This window comes from Anser brachyrhynchus (assembly GCF_964034855.1).
Source record: "Anser brachyrhynchus genome assembly, chromosome: 6".
In the NCBI taxonomy this organism is placed as follows: Eukaryota; Metazoa; Chordata; class Aves; order Anseriformes; family Anatidae; genus Anser; species Anser brachyrhynchus.
The window spans coordinates 32,255,022-32,270,059 of record NC_137700.1 but is presented as its reverse complement, the minus strand read 5'-3'; the positions used below and the strand labels follow the sequence as shown (position 1 = coordinate 32,270,059).

Here is a 15,038-nt window from a genome sequence, read left to right as displayed (position 1 = left end):
CAGTGCTCTGTGTTGCAAAGCACAGGGGATTTTGTTTCTGAATACTGCTCTCTGAAACCCTGGCTGTTGATTTCCAGTCTCTGACAAGCACAGACACCTAGTTATGTTTGCCGCCGAGTTGTTTGTTTGTTTAATTTCTATATTAATTGGTGCCTTCCAAATACCACAACTGCTCCAAGGAGCAGTGTCCCTGCCAACCTGAGTGCTGAATTTCACCTCCTGTAATGTGGTACATGTGTACCTGGCAGCTGACTTAATCGAGGTCTGCCATAGGAGAGAATTCTGCCTCTTTTATGGCAGAGATTGAGGATTTGGTTTTGGTTAGAATAAATGTTTAAAAAGGATTTTCTGGCCCTGAATGTTAACTTAGATGTATTTTTACTCTACATCTCTACATCTTATGGTTTCATTCTACATCCCTCTAAAGCAGAGGGATCTATGGACTGACTTTATTGCTGTCATTAGCGTGTGCTCATTTTGTGATCTTGTGAAGTCACCTTCATTTCCCTACCCCACAATTTCTACCTGCCACATTCCTATGCCATATATGCCGTAGCACCGAGTTATTGCAAGACCTACCTCCTAATAATAATAATGAAAGACTTTGATCTACATGGTGTGAGTGCAAATATTATTTTATTCACAGCTCCGGTTCTCAACCAGCACAAGGGTGGAGTCTCCCAGGCGGCGTTACTGCCAGTCACGCCAAAGGATGTGGCTAGGACCTTACTGTGCTTTTCCAGTGTAGTTTGGCAAGGGTGCGGTGCAAATCCACCTCCCTCCAACGACCTCGCTACAAGGTCTTTGACCTTGCACGAGAATGTGAGAGGTGGATGTAGCTCAGAAGATCCCCGTCAGTGAGGCTGGCACTGGCCCAGTGTCTGTGAGGTTGTGGCTCAGGCTTAGTGTCACGCCAGCGTTTGCATTAGTGACAAGTCTTATAAGAGCTTATAAGATAGTGGGAATATTGTAATAGGCTGAACTCATTAAGGCCTGTGATTTAAAAGACTGAGCTGGGACCACATGGTCCTCTTCTGATTGTCCATCCCACCAGTGTCAGCAGAAAGACTCCTGTAGGCTTCAGTAGAGCCCAGTGAGCCAGATGGTACTGAGAGTGGTTTTTGAAAGAGCAGAGGAAGAGTTTAGTTAATGCAGCAACAGGGACGTGGTCTAGCCATTCAGGAAGAGCATTTTGGTGAAAAACACGTACAGAATCATGTGAGAGACTCTTGCCTTTTTCCACTCTGTAGGACAGGAGCTGGAGTAGCTCAGATGGTATGGGCATGTTGACCAGCAAATGCGATACAAACAGGGGCTGCTGGTTCCCAAACCTGTTGGACCTACGAACAGTGATACACATCATTCCCACACTGTCCAGGGAGAAAAGTAACTCTTGAAAATAGCCATGCAGACTGTCTGTGGACCACTGATGAGTTGGAGATCAAGGTTAAGAACCACTAACTACCTGGGTGAAAGCAGGATGCTGATACAGAAGATAAATCAAGTGTTTCAGCACAAGTGATAAGATGTAGTGGTTGGTATATTTCTCATCAGTTTGGTATAAGGTCTTGAAAGTTTGTTACTTAAGCCCTGATGCTTCCATACGTTAAGACGATTTGGTCCTGAAGATTTGTAAACAGATCTTTCTAGAGGATGTTCAAAGAAACTCAGGGTGCAGTGGATGTGTAAATGTTCAGATTCTTATCTTAGGGAAGAAGTATGCATATAGGCAAGGGAGATGCTCTGGATCTGCATAAGCTTTCCTGTTTTTCTGTGCCTCTTTTTTGTGGTGTAGCAAAGCCTGTATGCAAAGAGGGGGATACTCCCGCATTCTCTGTGTGAGGAAACCCTGCTGTTTCCTAAGGCAGTGTTTCTCAGATGTTTTGAAAATGTGACCCTCTTTTGGCTCCTTGTCTTTGTGGGACTCTGAATTATCATCAGGTTGGTTCCTCCGGGTGAAGGAGTTGCTGGGGTTTGCTGGCTGCAGGTGTAAACACCATTCTCCTTCTCCCTTCTGACAAACTGACTGCTTTCTGCAATTAAAAGCACTTAGCTCTTTGCATTCTCGTTGCATTGTACATGCATGCTCTTTGCATTGTAACGCTGACAGCCGGTAATTACAGAAGAGTTCACTTTCCACGTTGGAGAGGCTGAGCTGTGCAGTTCGAGGAGGCACCAATTGCTCTGCAGAAACTGAAGACTTCACTCCCTGAATGAACAGCCCAGCACTTTGCAACCATTCCCAGACTGGGAAGTTCAGTTTTAAGGAATCTGGGGACTAGTGCTCAAGTTGAGATCCTCTTGTGTGAGGCAGATGCTTTGCTTGCTTGTACTCTGGCAGTGAAGTTGCTTTAAGCATGCGGTGGGTCTTTGTGGGTTTGCTGGTGTGTGCAGACCAATAATGTACAGGAAGCCATCCCACAGTATGAAAAATGAAAGGACAACTTCACAGCACTTTTGCCTGCCCATACCAGACCAAATGATGGACAATTTGCCTGCATCATGGTTTCTGCCTTGCTTTAGAGAGGTGGGAGATGTGCAGCTGGGGCAGCTGAAGAGATTACAGGAGCAGCGGGTTGTTTGGGTGATAGCAGCAGGACACAGAGCAACATGAAGTAGCTCTTGGCTTATGCAGAACGCTGTACAAACAGTAACAGAGCTGTTAGCTTGAGATTTGCACCCTGTGGCCCCCATCTGTCACTCCTGAATTTCAGCATCAGTGCTCACAGCTTTTTTCCTTCTTCCAGCTGTGCCTGGTGCTTGAGCTCTCATAGGCTGTAGTAGCTAAGTTGCTCCAGAGCTGGTGCTGTTATCCTAGGGGATAAGTACAGACAGCTGAAAGCAGCCAGGTTCAGAGGTAGGAACTCTTTGCTGGTGGGCAGTCCAACCTCATCGCTTGCCTGTCTTTAGTTTCTCCTATTATTCATGTAGGAGCATATTCTGCTGTATCAGTTCTAATGGAAGAAAATTTCTCTTCCTGGTGATACTCTTTTATAATCAAGCCATGCTATTTTCCATCCTATATTGCTTCTCAGTCATTTTCTTATACGTTGCAGCTTTTGCACATTAAAAACAGGATCCAAGTACAGAAGGAAACCCTCTGTCCCCCCCGTATCTCAGAGCTATATTATTATTGCTTATGTTGGCTTTCCTGGTTGCTCCATCTGTCTCCATCACCTCTTGTCACCTTCCATAGTAATTCCTGCTGATTAGCAAAGGCTGTTATCAACTGAGGCTCTTTGGCAGCCAAGTTCAGGCAACAGTTCTGACTCTGTCACGAGTTTCTGCTTATTAAGAAAGTCCTTCCCCCTCCCACCGGTGGAAACAGTATGAATCATTTCCCTCCCCTTTCTTTGTCAGGAGTAAATGCCATCAATGTTCGGCACTGGTTCCCTGACTCCAGGAAATCATGGATGAAACAATCCATGGAAACTGGGATCCCCATGTGAAATTATTTTGTAAGGAACACACCTCTTTTTTGGCCATTGTCAGATTGCCATCTGGATGATAATCACACCTACGTCCATGAAAAATATCAGATTGTTCTTCTATCCCATAGTCTTGTACTGTTGGGTTATGTATTTTACACTGCAAGGTGGCAGTGCATATTTACGTGCTCCATTTGGGAATTAAATTGCATGACAGGTACCTGAGAGCTTTCTTGCAGGACTCTGGGATGGATTTCACAGTGTAAATGGGTTAAGGAATCATATCTGATTGCACATTTATGCTTCTTCGGTGAGTAGAAATAGTAAGAACAGCTATGTGTAAGGAGTAAAAGCCTTCGTAAAAATACTTTAGCCATGAAATGGTGTTAGTCACAGTGGAGGAAGCTGCTTAGCCCAAAAGGAGAAGCTATAACTGCACTAGGACTAAATTCTTTTCTCTCTCTCTGGTGCAACCCCAGTGTAACTGCAAAAAGAGTCTGACCTCATCTTGTAAGCAGACTGTCTTTGAGAATTTGATCTTAAGTTGAACACATTGCTTGGCAGTACTCATACGGGCCTGGTATCACTCAGGTTCTCGGGTAAAATGAGGAGAGAATTAAGAGCACAATAGCAGTAACAACATAAAGGCACAAAAGCAAGAGCTCTTTCCTGCTTTTAGGAGACAGCTGACTGACTGATGGAGCTCCCACAGCTGTAGCTTCTATAGTTGGAGGCAGCACATGTCTTTTTAAACATGCATCAGATGAGACATTACAGTATTTTTAGCATACCCATTAGTATTCAGGCTGTCCATTGGATATTTATCATATGGTTTGCTTCACGTAGAGCCTTCTGAAGTGGATTGTCTGTACTTGAGGTAGAAGATTAAATGTGAATATGCATTTGTTCATTGTCCCTTTTGCAGTGTGTTTGGGTTCTTCCTAACCTCCAACAGAGAGGCTGTCCTTGCACAGAACAACCTTTGGTCAACCCATCACTTGAGAGGAGAATCAAGCTCAGCAATCAGAGAGTAAGAGGTGGATTCGTTCCCTGGTAGATTTGGAAAGGAGCTGAACATCAACTTCCCTGCCTCTCTGCTGCCCCTGCTGAAGCGTCCCCCCACCTGCCTGGCTGCAAAAAGCAGCGATGCTGGCAGCTGGGGGCTGAGCCACTGATGTAGTGCTGGGAAGATCACGAAGGACATCTACAGAAGGTCTCAAGGCCAGCACCTTTCCTTTGCAGTGAAAGGTGTAATTAGGAGATTTGTTTTCATGGCTGTCTCAGAGCTTACGAACCACCAGTCTTGAGCAGTGGCTGCTATGACAGCGGGCCTCTGCTGTGACTGTAGGAGCCACGTGGCATTTGTCCCCCTTCCTTGGAGAGGAAAACCTGGACTCCCCTGTTAGGCATCCCTGTGGAGACCTCTGGTGCTTCTCTGTCTAGGCCTGCCTGGTGCTGTCCTGCAGAAATAAAGTGATATTCAGAGGATACCTTTAAGCTTGCAGAATTAGCAGCTGCCAGATAGATGGTCTCCTGGACAGCTTTATCCTTTCCACTTTGTACACAGGATGAAACTGGGGTCCTGTGGGAGAAGAGGTGTGTGGCCATGGAATTAAAGGCTACATCTATATACACACAGAGAGATGAAGGGATGACTTAAGATGTCCCCTGCAACGCTAAACCTGATACTTTGCCTCTTATCCACATTAATTTCCTAGGAATAATATTTTCTTTAAAGAAAAAAGGATAAAAATAAATATTGTCGTCCTGCCTTAGCAGCAGGACTGGAGCCCTGTTTCTTCCCCGTGTCTCTCTTTCCCAGTGCTCCTCTCCTTGGAGTCCTTCCCAATGTATGTGCCGACCTCTTCTGGCTTGGTCCAAGCCCGGCACCTCAGTAAGTGAAATAGATGCATGAGGCCGTGCCATCCCACACGGCCTGTAGCTTCCCATCTGAGACTGAGACTTCCCATTCGCTTCCTCACCGGGCTACAGCCTGGTGAACAAGCCGCCCGGCCTTCTGTAAAACGGGGACGTGGTGCCTGAGGAGGCTGAAAAGAGCTGCAGTAAAATTCACTTTGTCACTGAGAAAGGAAGCAGCGTTGTATGTACTCGCACAGAATCAGGTCCCTTCCTTAGAGATGTGGAAACTGCCCAGAGGAAAAGCCAAGCGGTGTGTAAACCAGCACTCCACCCTCACGAGGAAGTTGCCCGGGCCGGCCTCCATTTACCAGCCGCCCCAGGACTTCCCGCTTCACCTCGGCGCTGCGTGAGGTGAACCCTTCCCCTGCCCCCTGAGGTTTCCTTGCTCAGGGCTTTCATGTGCCCCGCTCTGCTGTCTGCCTCCCGTTTTTCTCTTTATCTCGTTAACAGGATGATCCTAATTACCTTGGATGTGCATGGTCAGGGTCCCTCCTCACTGGTGCTGCTGACTGTCCTCGTTTTCCTTCTTGCCTTGTGTGGCAACACAAATCTGAACTATTTGGCCTTCTCCAGATCTCAGTTCTTAATACCATGGACTGGGCAGATCTACCCCACAGCACTCATCTACCCTTTTCTAGCTTCCAATAGCAGAGTGAAAGTCTCCTTTTTTTTGGCGAAGGGATAAAAATGGAAGCACCTCCTGGGCTTTGCTCCGTACGAACACCACAGTCATCCTGATATTTTCCATCTCCATTTAAGGACTGAAGGAGAACTCATCATATCCTGGGGTCTTTTTTGTACTCTGTGTTTAATATAACGTTCTTTATTATATTTATCTTGTTTCTTATGTCTGACTCTTTCATTTATTATGTTACTTTGAAGACTGGGCCTCCCTGTAAACTGTCTTTTTAGGAAAGCTGAATTGCATTTGCAGGGGATCTTTAATGTGTTCAAGTCTTTGGTTCCTTTATGTTTTTATATGGTCACCGGTTCTACTTTTGACTCGTGGCTTGAACTGAAAACAGGAAAGCCAGACAGTGAGAACATTTCCAAAATGTCCCTTTTTCTTTGCAGTGTATTTATAAAAGTTGCAAAGAAATGCAAGGATTTCCCACAGCAGCATTTGTGGAGCACCGAGAAGGGAAGCAGTCTGTTCTCTACAGATACAGATACATGCTCCCTCCCGGAAAAAAAAAAAAAAAAAAAAAGGCTTACTGCAGTTATGCATTACAAATACAGTGTGATCCTGGAGAAACAGTAAGAAATGTTTTGGAAGTACAGATAATTCCCCCCATTTACTGGAGCTAGAAGCAAGAAAGCAGCAAGGTTTTGATGTGTCCATGGACAGGCAGCGCAGGGTGATGGACATGTCACAGCCGTGGTTAAATCACTCAAGCACGGACAAATGTCTTGGACACCGATTGCAGATTTCCCACATCCTCTGTGCTCTGTTACCACCATGCATCACATCCTGCAGGCATGGCTCAGCACCAGCTTTGTAGTGAGATAACCATGTGGAACCAGAGAGAGAAATTTATGGCACCTTTGAAATGATGACCTTACTTCACAGAACAAACCACTTGACCAGTTTTGCTCCTGAAATTTCAGGGACTGTGATAAACTACTTTCTCCTGTCTGAAACAAAAGCCTTTAGTGCTTTACAGGTTACCTGTTGTGAAGAGAAAAGGCAACCAAAAAGACCAGAGTCTGGGAGGGTTTAGAGCCTCTGCTACTGGGCTGTTACAGGCTATGGTTTCATTAACCTCTCAACTACTGTAATCATGACAAAATCAAAGCCACATATTCGGATTTTGGGTCTGATTTCATCTCCTAGTCCATTTTCTTATCCCATGATCTCTGGATTAGTATTTCATTTGCCTGTTGGCAGAATAAGTTTGAAGCAGGAGGTGGTATATATGTCAGCATTTTTTTTACATAGACATTTCATGGATTAAATAATGCTGGCAGATACTGTTTTCTTCCACCACAAGGAGAACATATAATTTATTCTTGTCTCAATACATTAAAAGAAATACAGTGCAAAAGAAAAAGGGAAGAAAACCACCAAAAAAGGATACGAAGATAAAATCCCTTCAAGCCAAAAAAATACCAGCTCTATGACATCCTTGTGTGGGGGGAAACTCAGCTCCTAGATTATTTTGATAAACTTTGTTACAATCAGTTTAACACAAAACCCAGCTATTTATTTAGTCTTAGCTGACTTGCAGAAATGTCATCCATTAAGGACACAGGTTATTATTTTTTCACGTTAAAAAAAAGTTTGTTTATTTTTCTTCTATTATTTGGTTTCCCTCTGTAGATTTATAAGGTCTCTGTCACCAACAGCCTAATATTTCCTTGTGTGCTGGCTGTGTGGCTCCCCTGTGTGCAGGGGCAGGAGCATCTGCGGTGGGAGGAGGCTGGGTGGGCAGGGACGGGGCATAGATGGAGCTCCAGCACCAGTGTGCCAAAGTGGCACCGAAGTGGAAGTGAGTCACAGCTTAGTGTTGGTCTGCTCCACAGTAATGTCAGTACTGAATGAGAACCTATATATTTTTTTTTACTTTGTCTACAGGATAAGATTAGAAAAAGTCCCTTTGCCGTAACAGCTATTGTCCCCTGGCCCTCTGTGACCTGCCCCTGCAGTGTCTCCGCAGTTTGCTTCCATGACCAGAAGTGGATCTGCTGCTCACACCGAGTGTGCTTTGATGTTTTGTATGATTGGGGCTGCAGCCACGTGAAGCTGCTGCTGTACAAACCACTCCAGAGCTGACATTTCTCCTTCAAAGGGTGCAAGGGGTTTGCAAAGCCTGGCCACCAGCACTGCAGATGGCTGAAGCTGGAGCTGGCGATGAGACCCCATCTCCCAACCGCACGCCCAGGGCACTGATGGCTACGGCCAGTGTCTGCTCTCTGCTATTGCGCTATCCCCAGTGGTCAGTGATGCTCCTAAACCTCCCCTGTCCTCTGTTCTCTCTGCAGGGAAGATCCTGTTCCGGAGGAGCCACGTCCGAGATGTAGCTGTGAAGAGGCTGAAGCCCATCGACGAGTACTGCAGGGTAAGAGCAGGGGGACAGCTGGCAGCCCTGCTGGGGGGGCTCACAGGCACCAGCTGTGCGGCACCGTCCTCAATGGATACTACTAAGAGCTTCATCTGTGCTGAGCCCATCACAAGGAGGGTCTTCTGTAAGCAAGGATGGTCCAGCCCAAGCGCCACTGAGACTGACGGGGCAGGTGAAAACAGAGGCCGCTCTTTGCTCCCTTAGCCAGCACTGCTGTGGTGGCTGTTGTGCCAATCCTCAGCTGAGCGTAATGTATACACTGCGTCGGTGCCTCGTTTAATCAGAAAAGGCCATAAGCGTAGTCTGCCCTGCTAGGGCTCTTCACATAAATGCGGATTTTATTTCTACCTCAGTCTTCATGAATGCAAGAGTTCAGCAGGCAGAGAGGCACAACAAAGATGGCATTTTCTTCTTTTCCCTGCCCGTCTGGGCTGCAGGAGGGAAAATTTGGGTTTGTGCAGAACTGGAGATGGGCTGGCGGCTTTCAGGGGTGTTTCTCATAATGAGTGAAAGTCTGGAAATTTATGGCAGGACAGAAAAGCAAGCTGTGTGAAGAAGAGGGTTAAGTGACCTAATCTTTCCTTTCTAGCTTAGACTTTATGATTTGATGATAATTAATCCTCTGACAGTAGATTAAAAGTCATTTCCACACAAGACCAATACCCAGCTTTTGCAGAGGTATTGAGCACGTCAGCGTGTAATTTAAACCCCAGACTTCCTCTTTTCTTTCCCGTGGGGTTTTCTTTCCGTTTTTAGAAAGCCAGAGGAGCAGGTGGAGGGGAAAACCACCATTCCCAAGAACTGCTCCAGTCAGACATTTGCTCATCCACAACTGGGAGGAGGTCACAGAAGTGCCTGAGGCGTGCGGGGGGCAGTGGTGACAGGGCCCAGCGAAACCCCTGCCATCTGCATCACCCGGGCAAGGAAGCTGCGATTAAAGTCTTATCTCATGAGATCAGGCTCTCTGTGTGACAATTACCATGCTGTCTTCCTGCCGACGGCCAAAAGTCTCGCTTTAAAATATGCGCGGTCCCGCTGCACCCCCAGCCTCCCTCCCTCAGACAGGAACTGCCCGCGACGTGAGCGGCGAGGACGAATGTCAGGGTTCACCCAGCAGATGCGTGGCGGAGAAAGCAGCGATTTACTTGGGGGGGAGCCCCTGCCCCGGGCTGCCCGCGCTGGAAGCTGCTTATCTGGGACCCCATTGTCTGCGCCCAGACAGCCCCGGCCCGGCTGGCCTAGCGGTGCCCTGCCGCTCACCTCTGAGGAATATGTCTTGGAGTCGGCTGCCGACATGATCGCTGATACTGCAGCACTTCCAGTGCTGCCTTCCTCCTTGCTGGGTTTTTCTCTCCTCGAAATGTCTGGCTCCCTAGCCCCAAGCTGGTGCATGGCCTGCAAGTAGGATCATGCCCACCTCTTTGGCAGCATTATCTGTTTTCTGCCTTTTTTCCCCATTCCAGCAGATGTTTTGACTCTTGAAAAATTGTACAGAACTGTGGAGCAAGAGCATCATTCTGAGAGATTCATTCCTGCTCATATAAGGGTGCAAAACTTACATCCTATGCTAGTCCTACAATGGGTAGGCGGACTACACGTTCAGTTTTGAAAAATGTGGAGAATGATGCTGGAATGATGTAGGTGAAGTTGGTGGAGAAAATCTGACGTGGGATAGTAAAATGAATAAAGGAGACAATAGAGCTTTGTCCACCGCAGTCTGTGAGGAAGCAGAGGAGGGAGGCAGATTCAGATGCAAAGTTTGTGGTGATTTTTTTGCCAGATGAGGACTCTCTATCCAGCCTGCCCTGCAGAAGTGAAGCACAGATGGGCCCTGCCAAATGAGCGGTGCAAATGCTTGACCATTTGTTGTTTTGTTGTTGCAGACTGTCTCTGACAGAGCATGGTGATTTGCATGGCTGAGAAGCAGGTCTGACTTGGGCTGTTTTGATGTTTTGTTCCTTCACTGGGCATGGAAGCAGTGACAGGCAGGCAAAGGCTGTCCGAGAGTTTGAGGGGAGACTGGGCAGAATGGGGAGTTCTGCGGAAAGCGTCGGTCATCAAGGACTTGAGACCTCTGCTCCCTGCAGCGTGAGCCTCCCGACCCCTCGGGCCTGTCTGGTTCTTCACGGCTGTGTACCAGCTTAGAGAAATGGCTTCACAGGGATAATTAGGCCAGTGTCTGTGCCAAGGCCACAAGAAGCTTTGAAGTTGCAATGAAAAACAGACTGGGACATACAGGGGAAGATTTCCAGGGCTTTTCTCATCCATAAACATGAAAGTGCAGGGTCTGGATGTCCTTTGTGGTAACCTGAGCAAGTTAGCAAACAAACTGAATTTTGCTTGTAAACGTGTGCTGCCCACTGGACTTGATATCCCTGGATGATTTCCTTCTTAACTCTAGGCTTGGATTTAGTTTAGTGAGATTTAAGGTCTTCTGGGCTCCTTTGGCCTGGTTTTCTTAGATTTTTAATAAGTTGTCGCCAATGTGAAAGAAAGAGCAACTTCATAGGCTCACCTTGCTAGGGGCGTTTTATTTAATAAGCTTTTCATCTCCCACACACACCTCTGGTGTGTGCATGTCCAGTTTGCATCATCCTGTGTTCAAGAAAGACCTCGCAGGTCAGTGGGTCACCAAACCACCACGCTCTCCTTCCTCAGCCCTCGAGGAAGACTCAGGCCAGCATTTGCAGACTTGCGTCGTCGTGTTTGTTGGTCCTAACTGAGGGAAGCATCTTTGTGCAGGGGAGCTTTCAAGATGCGAAGTCCCATTGTCATAAATATTTGAATTTGTCACACGCTTTTATGCTGTCCTGACAGGACGTGTATTTATGTAGAAGCTTATGGGCTTTTCCAAAGGGAGGTTTAAGTACCCATATGAACACCATCTAAATAAAAATTATATGAGCAAGTTGCATTAGTGCCAGGAAATATTGGTCATTCTTTTATTAAAGCTCACATTTTGAGAGACCACACTTCAAAAAGGAAAAAACATAATTACCTCCCTCTTGGTCTCTCGGTCCAGCCTCTTTTTCAAGGTTTAATCCTTGAACTTGTCAAGACAGATGCACAGACGTTTCTGTCTCTCTCCATCGTACAACTAAGCTAGTGCAGAATTAAAATGGAATAGTAGTTAGTCCTGTTCAAGAATGAAGGGGTTTAAGTGAAAAACTTTTGAACTTCATTTCTCATTTTTATCTACGTTTCAGAATGCCGGTGTGTTTAGACCAGCCGCAGTAATGAGAGTTAATAATTCGCAGTGCCCCTCTCGGTACCTGGTATAGTGCCTTGCTTTCTGGTGCCTTACAGCCCTTTTATGTTAGAGGCTCTTCTATGTCCCAGTTACTTCTAAAATTACACCCCCTTTTCTTCCTCAGCTCCTTATTTATTCTTGCATCTCCCCACTTCTCTTGTCTGAGCCACCAACGCGCACTAGTCTCTGACTGTCACTGTTTGCCATCCAACCTCCATATTTCATTTCTTGGGGTTCAAGCTTGGGGTTACTTGAAGCTCTCAACAAAACAGATACAGAAAGGTGAAAGAACTTATTTCTCTGTTCTGAGAAGTGAACTATTGTAATTGCATCTTCCCTCTTGCTGAACTCGTGGCCATTCCCAAGCATCTGCCACAAACAATTATCATTAATTAGAATGATAAGCAATTGAGAACAGGATCCTTAATATGAAAAGTCAGGGAGTCATAAGCATTCAGTAGTCAGCTGTCTCTGTGTATCTGTGAGCTGGGCTTAACCCTGCAGAACATCAGGGAAGCTCCCTCAGCAGGCTGTGTGTGGGGAGAGATCACCCCACCCAAAGCTAGATGTCTACGATGGGGCAGACAAATCACCCCCTGAAGGTGCTGGTCTTCCACTAACGATTATACCAGTTACACCAGTCCCCAGTTTTAGATATGTAAAGTTCAGTGGGGTGAATATCATTGTATGCATACACACACACACCTACACGTGCGCTGTATATCTCTATAGAGTCATGCCTGTGCATCTGTTTTTTTTTATAAATGTATATGCATAAGTGCAACATGCAGCATTCAAGGCACATTTACATCCTGTTTGTTTTCTCACCTGTGCTCATGCATTTTGTGAAGCCGTCCACCTGTAATGTATTCCCTCCGAGCTGTTTGCTATCCGCGTAACCTTAAGCAGCCAACCCTGCCTGCAGCCGGTGCTGTGCTGTGCTTTGCATGCCGTGTGTGCGTGGCATGCAGCAGCCTGCCAGCGGCTGAGCAGGGTGAATTGGTCGTGCCCGATGCAGAGGGCTGATTGCTAACGCCCTGCCTGACGTGGAAGCTTTTCTAATAGCTTTTTGAATCATCCACTGCTCTGCGAGACTGTCTGAAACCTGTAATATAGAGAGACAGACATCATTACAGGCTGAAATAACACATAAAAGCCTATCTCCTAAGGAGTATGTGAGGTCTAGGCAGTGCACGTCCGCCTTCGCCTGCCGAACAAGGAAACTTGCTGTTACTGATAATAGCAGCGCTGCAAGGATGAATTCTGCTCACTAACACTTTTTATCTTTCACCTTTCCTGTGCAAATTCCTTGCTGTTTCTGGATGCTTGCTGTATGTAGCTGTGTGCATTTACCTCTGTTTTCCACGTCCCAGGAAGAATATCACATCCCTATCCTTTTCCTCTTTTCACTATCTGTTTTCCTCTTTCTCTTTTTCCTTCTTCCCGTGACCCCACAGTCTTGCCTTCAGCCTGCTGCAGCTCTGTCCTGAAGCCAATTTGCTGGAACTGCCCAAACTTGTATTTTCCCCCTGCAGAGGAACAGTGGTGTTTCTCATCTCCTCAGTGCACTTTTTTTCACTCTCTGAAATGGCATTGCGCTTGGCTTGATCACAGGTGGATGTTGTGTGTTTGCTGAAGAGGTTTGTTTCTCAAAACAATATTGCTCCTCCCTGCCACTGTCCAAAACAGACCAACTCTAGTTGGTTTTACACTCTCATTTGCGCTTTCTCGGCATTTCTTACTCTTTCTTAGGGTTTTGCTCTTTAAAAACAAATGAAAATTGATTGGCTGCAGACTTTACACCTGAGAGCTCCCAAAAGCATGCAATGGCAAGTTATTATCAGGTGGTTTTCATTTCACCTCAGTGCACTGGGCTGAAAATTGCAGCACTCTGGGAGGTGATTCAGCAGTGGGAGGGCCAGCCCTGCCCCAGGGCCACCGTGTCGCTGGGGTGGGTGAGCAGGATGGCTGGGTTTGGAAACGGCTTCAGCTGTTTGATTTTTGACCTCTGCTACCTCCCTGGGAAAGCCAGGAGTCATGGAGGGGCTTTCCAGTTACCCCCTTCTGGCCCAGCAGGACCACAGTGCTCCCCTTAGTGCTCCTGGAGATTTCCAAACAGGGGACCACCAGTTCAAGGGGTGGGGGGGGCGGCAGATTTCCTAAAGCTTCTGTTGATTTAGAAACCCAAATCTACACGGCAGCTTACCAAGCTCCTACGTTAGTGAAAACCCACTAACCCACTGTGCTCCAATTCAGTATTGACATCTGCAGCTTGTTTTTTGGGACGGGCAAACACCTGCAACATGTAGGGAAGTGACAACTATTTGAGAAGGTGTCTGATGTGCAGGACCCCCTGCGATAGGTATAACCTGGGTATTTATGTTTCCCTAGTAATGATACGTATCATTTGCAGTGCTTGCTGTTGCCCCATTGACTGCACAAGATCAAGCCCTTAGAGATTTCAAAACACACTGTAGATATTAAATATCTGAGCCTCATAACCTTTCAGCAGATTAGGTAAGTGTTATTGCTCAGCATTGTAAATGGGTAACAGAAGATAAATCCCCGCTGAATTTCATGGAAGGAGGTTAAGTAACCTGCCCAAACCGAGAAGGGTGTTAGTAATAGAGCCATCGCTAAATCTCAGCCCCCTTACACCATTTGCTAGTGGCATTATTCCTCTATAAGTCTCTCCTGCTTGGGGTGCAGCTGAATAAAACGCACTTTAATGTTTGTGTCCTTGTTGTGTCTTTGCTGGTGAGGCGTTTCTCTTTCTCTTTCAACATGCCATAATTGTTACTATTCCCGGGCAGCTACTGACTTCCAGTGTTAGTCTTCCTTTGCCAGCAGGATGCCTGTGTTTATACACACTGGGAATAAGGGCAGAGAGCTCACACCTTTGTTATGTTTTTAGGCAAGACAGCAAGACTGAGTGGATAGCAGTGCGAACTAAGGCGCCCTTCATTCAAAATAAAGGACTTTAGTTTTCCATCTGTTATATTTCATCATGCATTAGTGCAGGAACCAGCAGTGCTCTGTAAGCATGCCCCAGCACTTGGACCCTCCAGGTAGTGCCAAGCTTCTGCAGCTGATTCTGCTTCCTCGTTACAGGGTATTTTTTTTTCCTGCTCAATAGCACAATTGCACATGACCAAAGGCCAGTGTCTCATTCTTCACCGGCTTGCTGATACTAGATGAATTTTCCCTGCATTTTCATAACGTCCCTCAGCCAAGAAAGGTGAGATGGAGGTCTGGAAGCACTTGGCTTGCAATTTCAGACCACCTAAAAACAGGACCAGGTCACCTAATACCGGAGACCCACAGTTTCAGAGCAGGATTATGTATTTTTTAAGCTATTTTCCTTGATGTCTCTAAGCA

The 15,038-nt window shown here is 46.4% G+C and overlaps 1 protein-coding gene across 4 annotated transcripts in view; it reads left to right on the top strand.

The window, feature by feature from the left end:
• Positions 1–15,038, top strand: part of SH3PXD2A (SH3 and PX domains 2A) — a 252,617-nt gene that overhangs the window by 90,154 nt on the left and 147,425 nt on the right. For all 4 annotated transcript variants that reach the window (XM_080597790.1, XM_080597791.1, XM_080597789.1 and 1 more), the window contains one exon: positions 8,331–8,407. In XM_080597790.1, the coding sequence (XP_080453916.1) occupies positions 8,331–8,407 (77 nt within the window). The remainder of the gene's footprint in view (positions 1–8,330; positions 8,408–15,038) is intronic.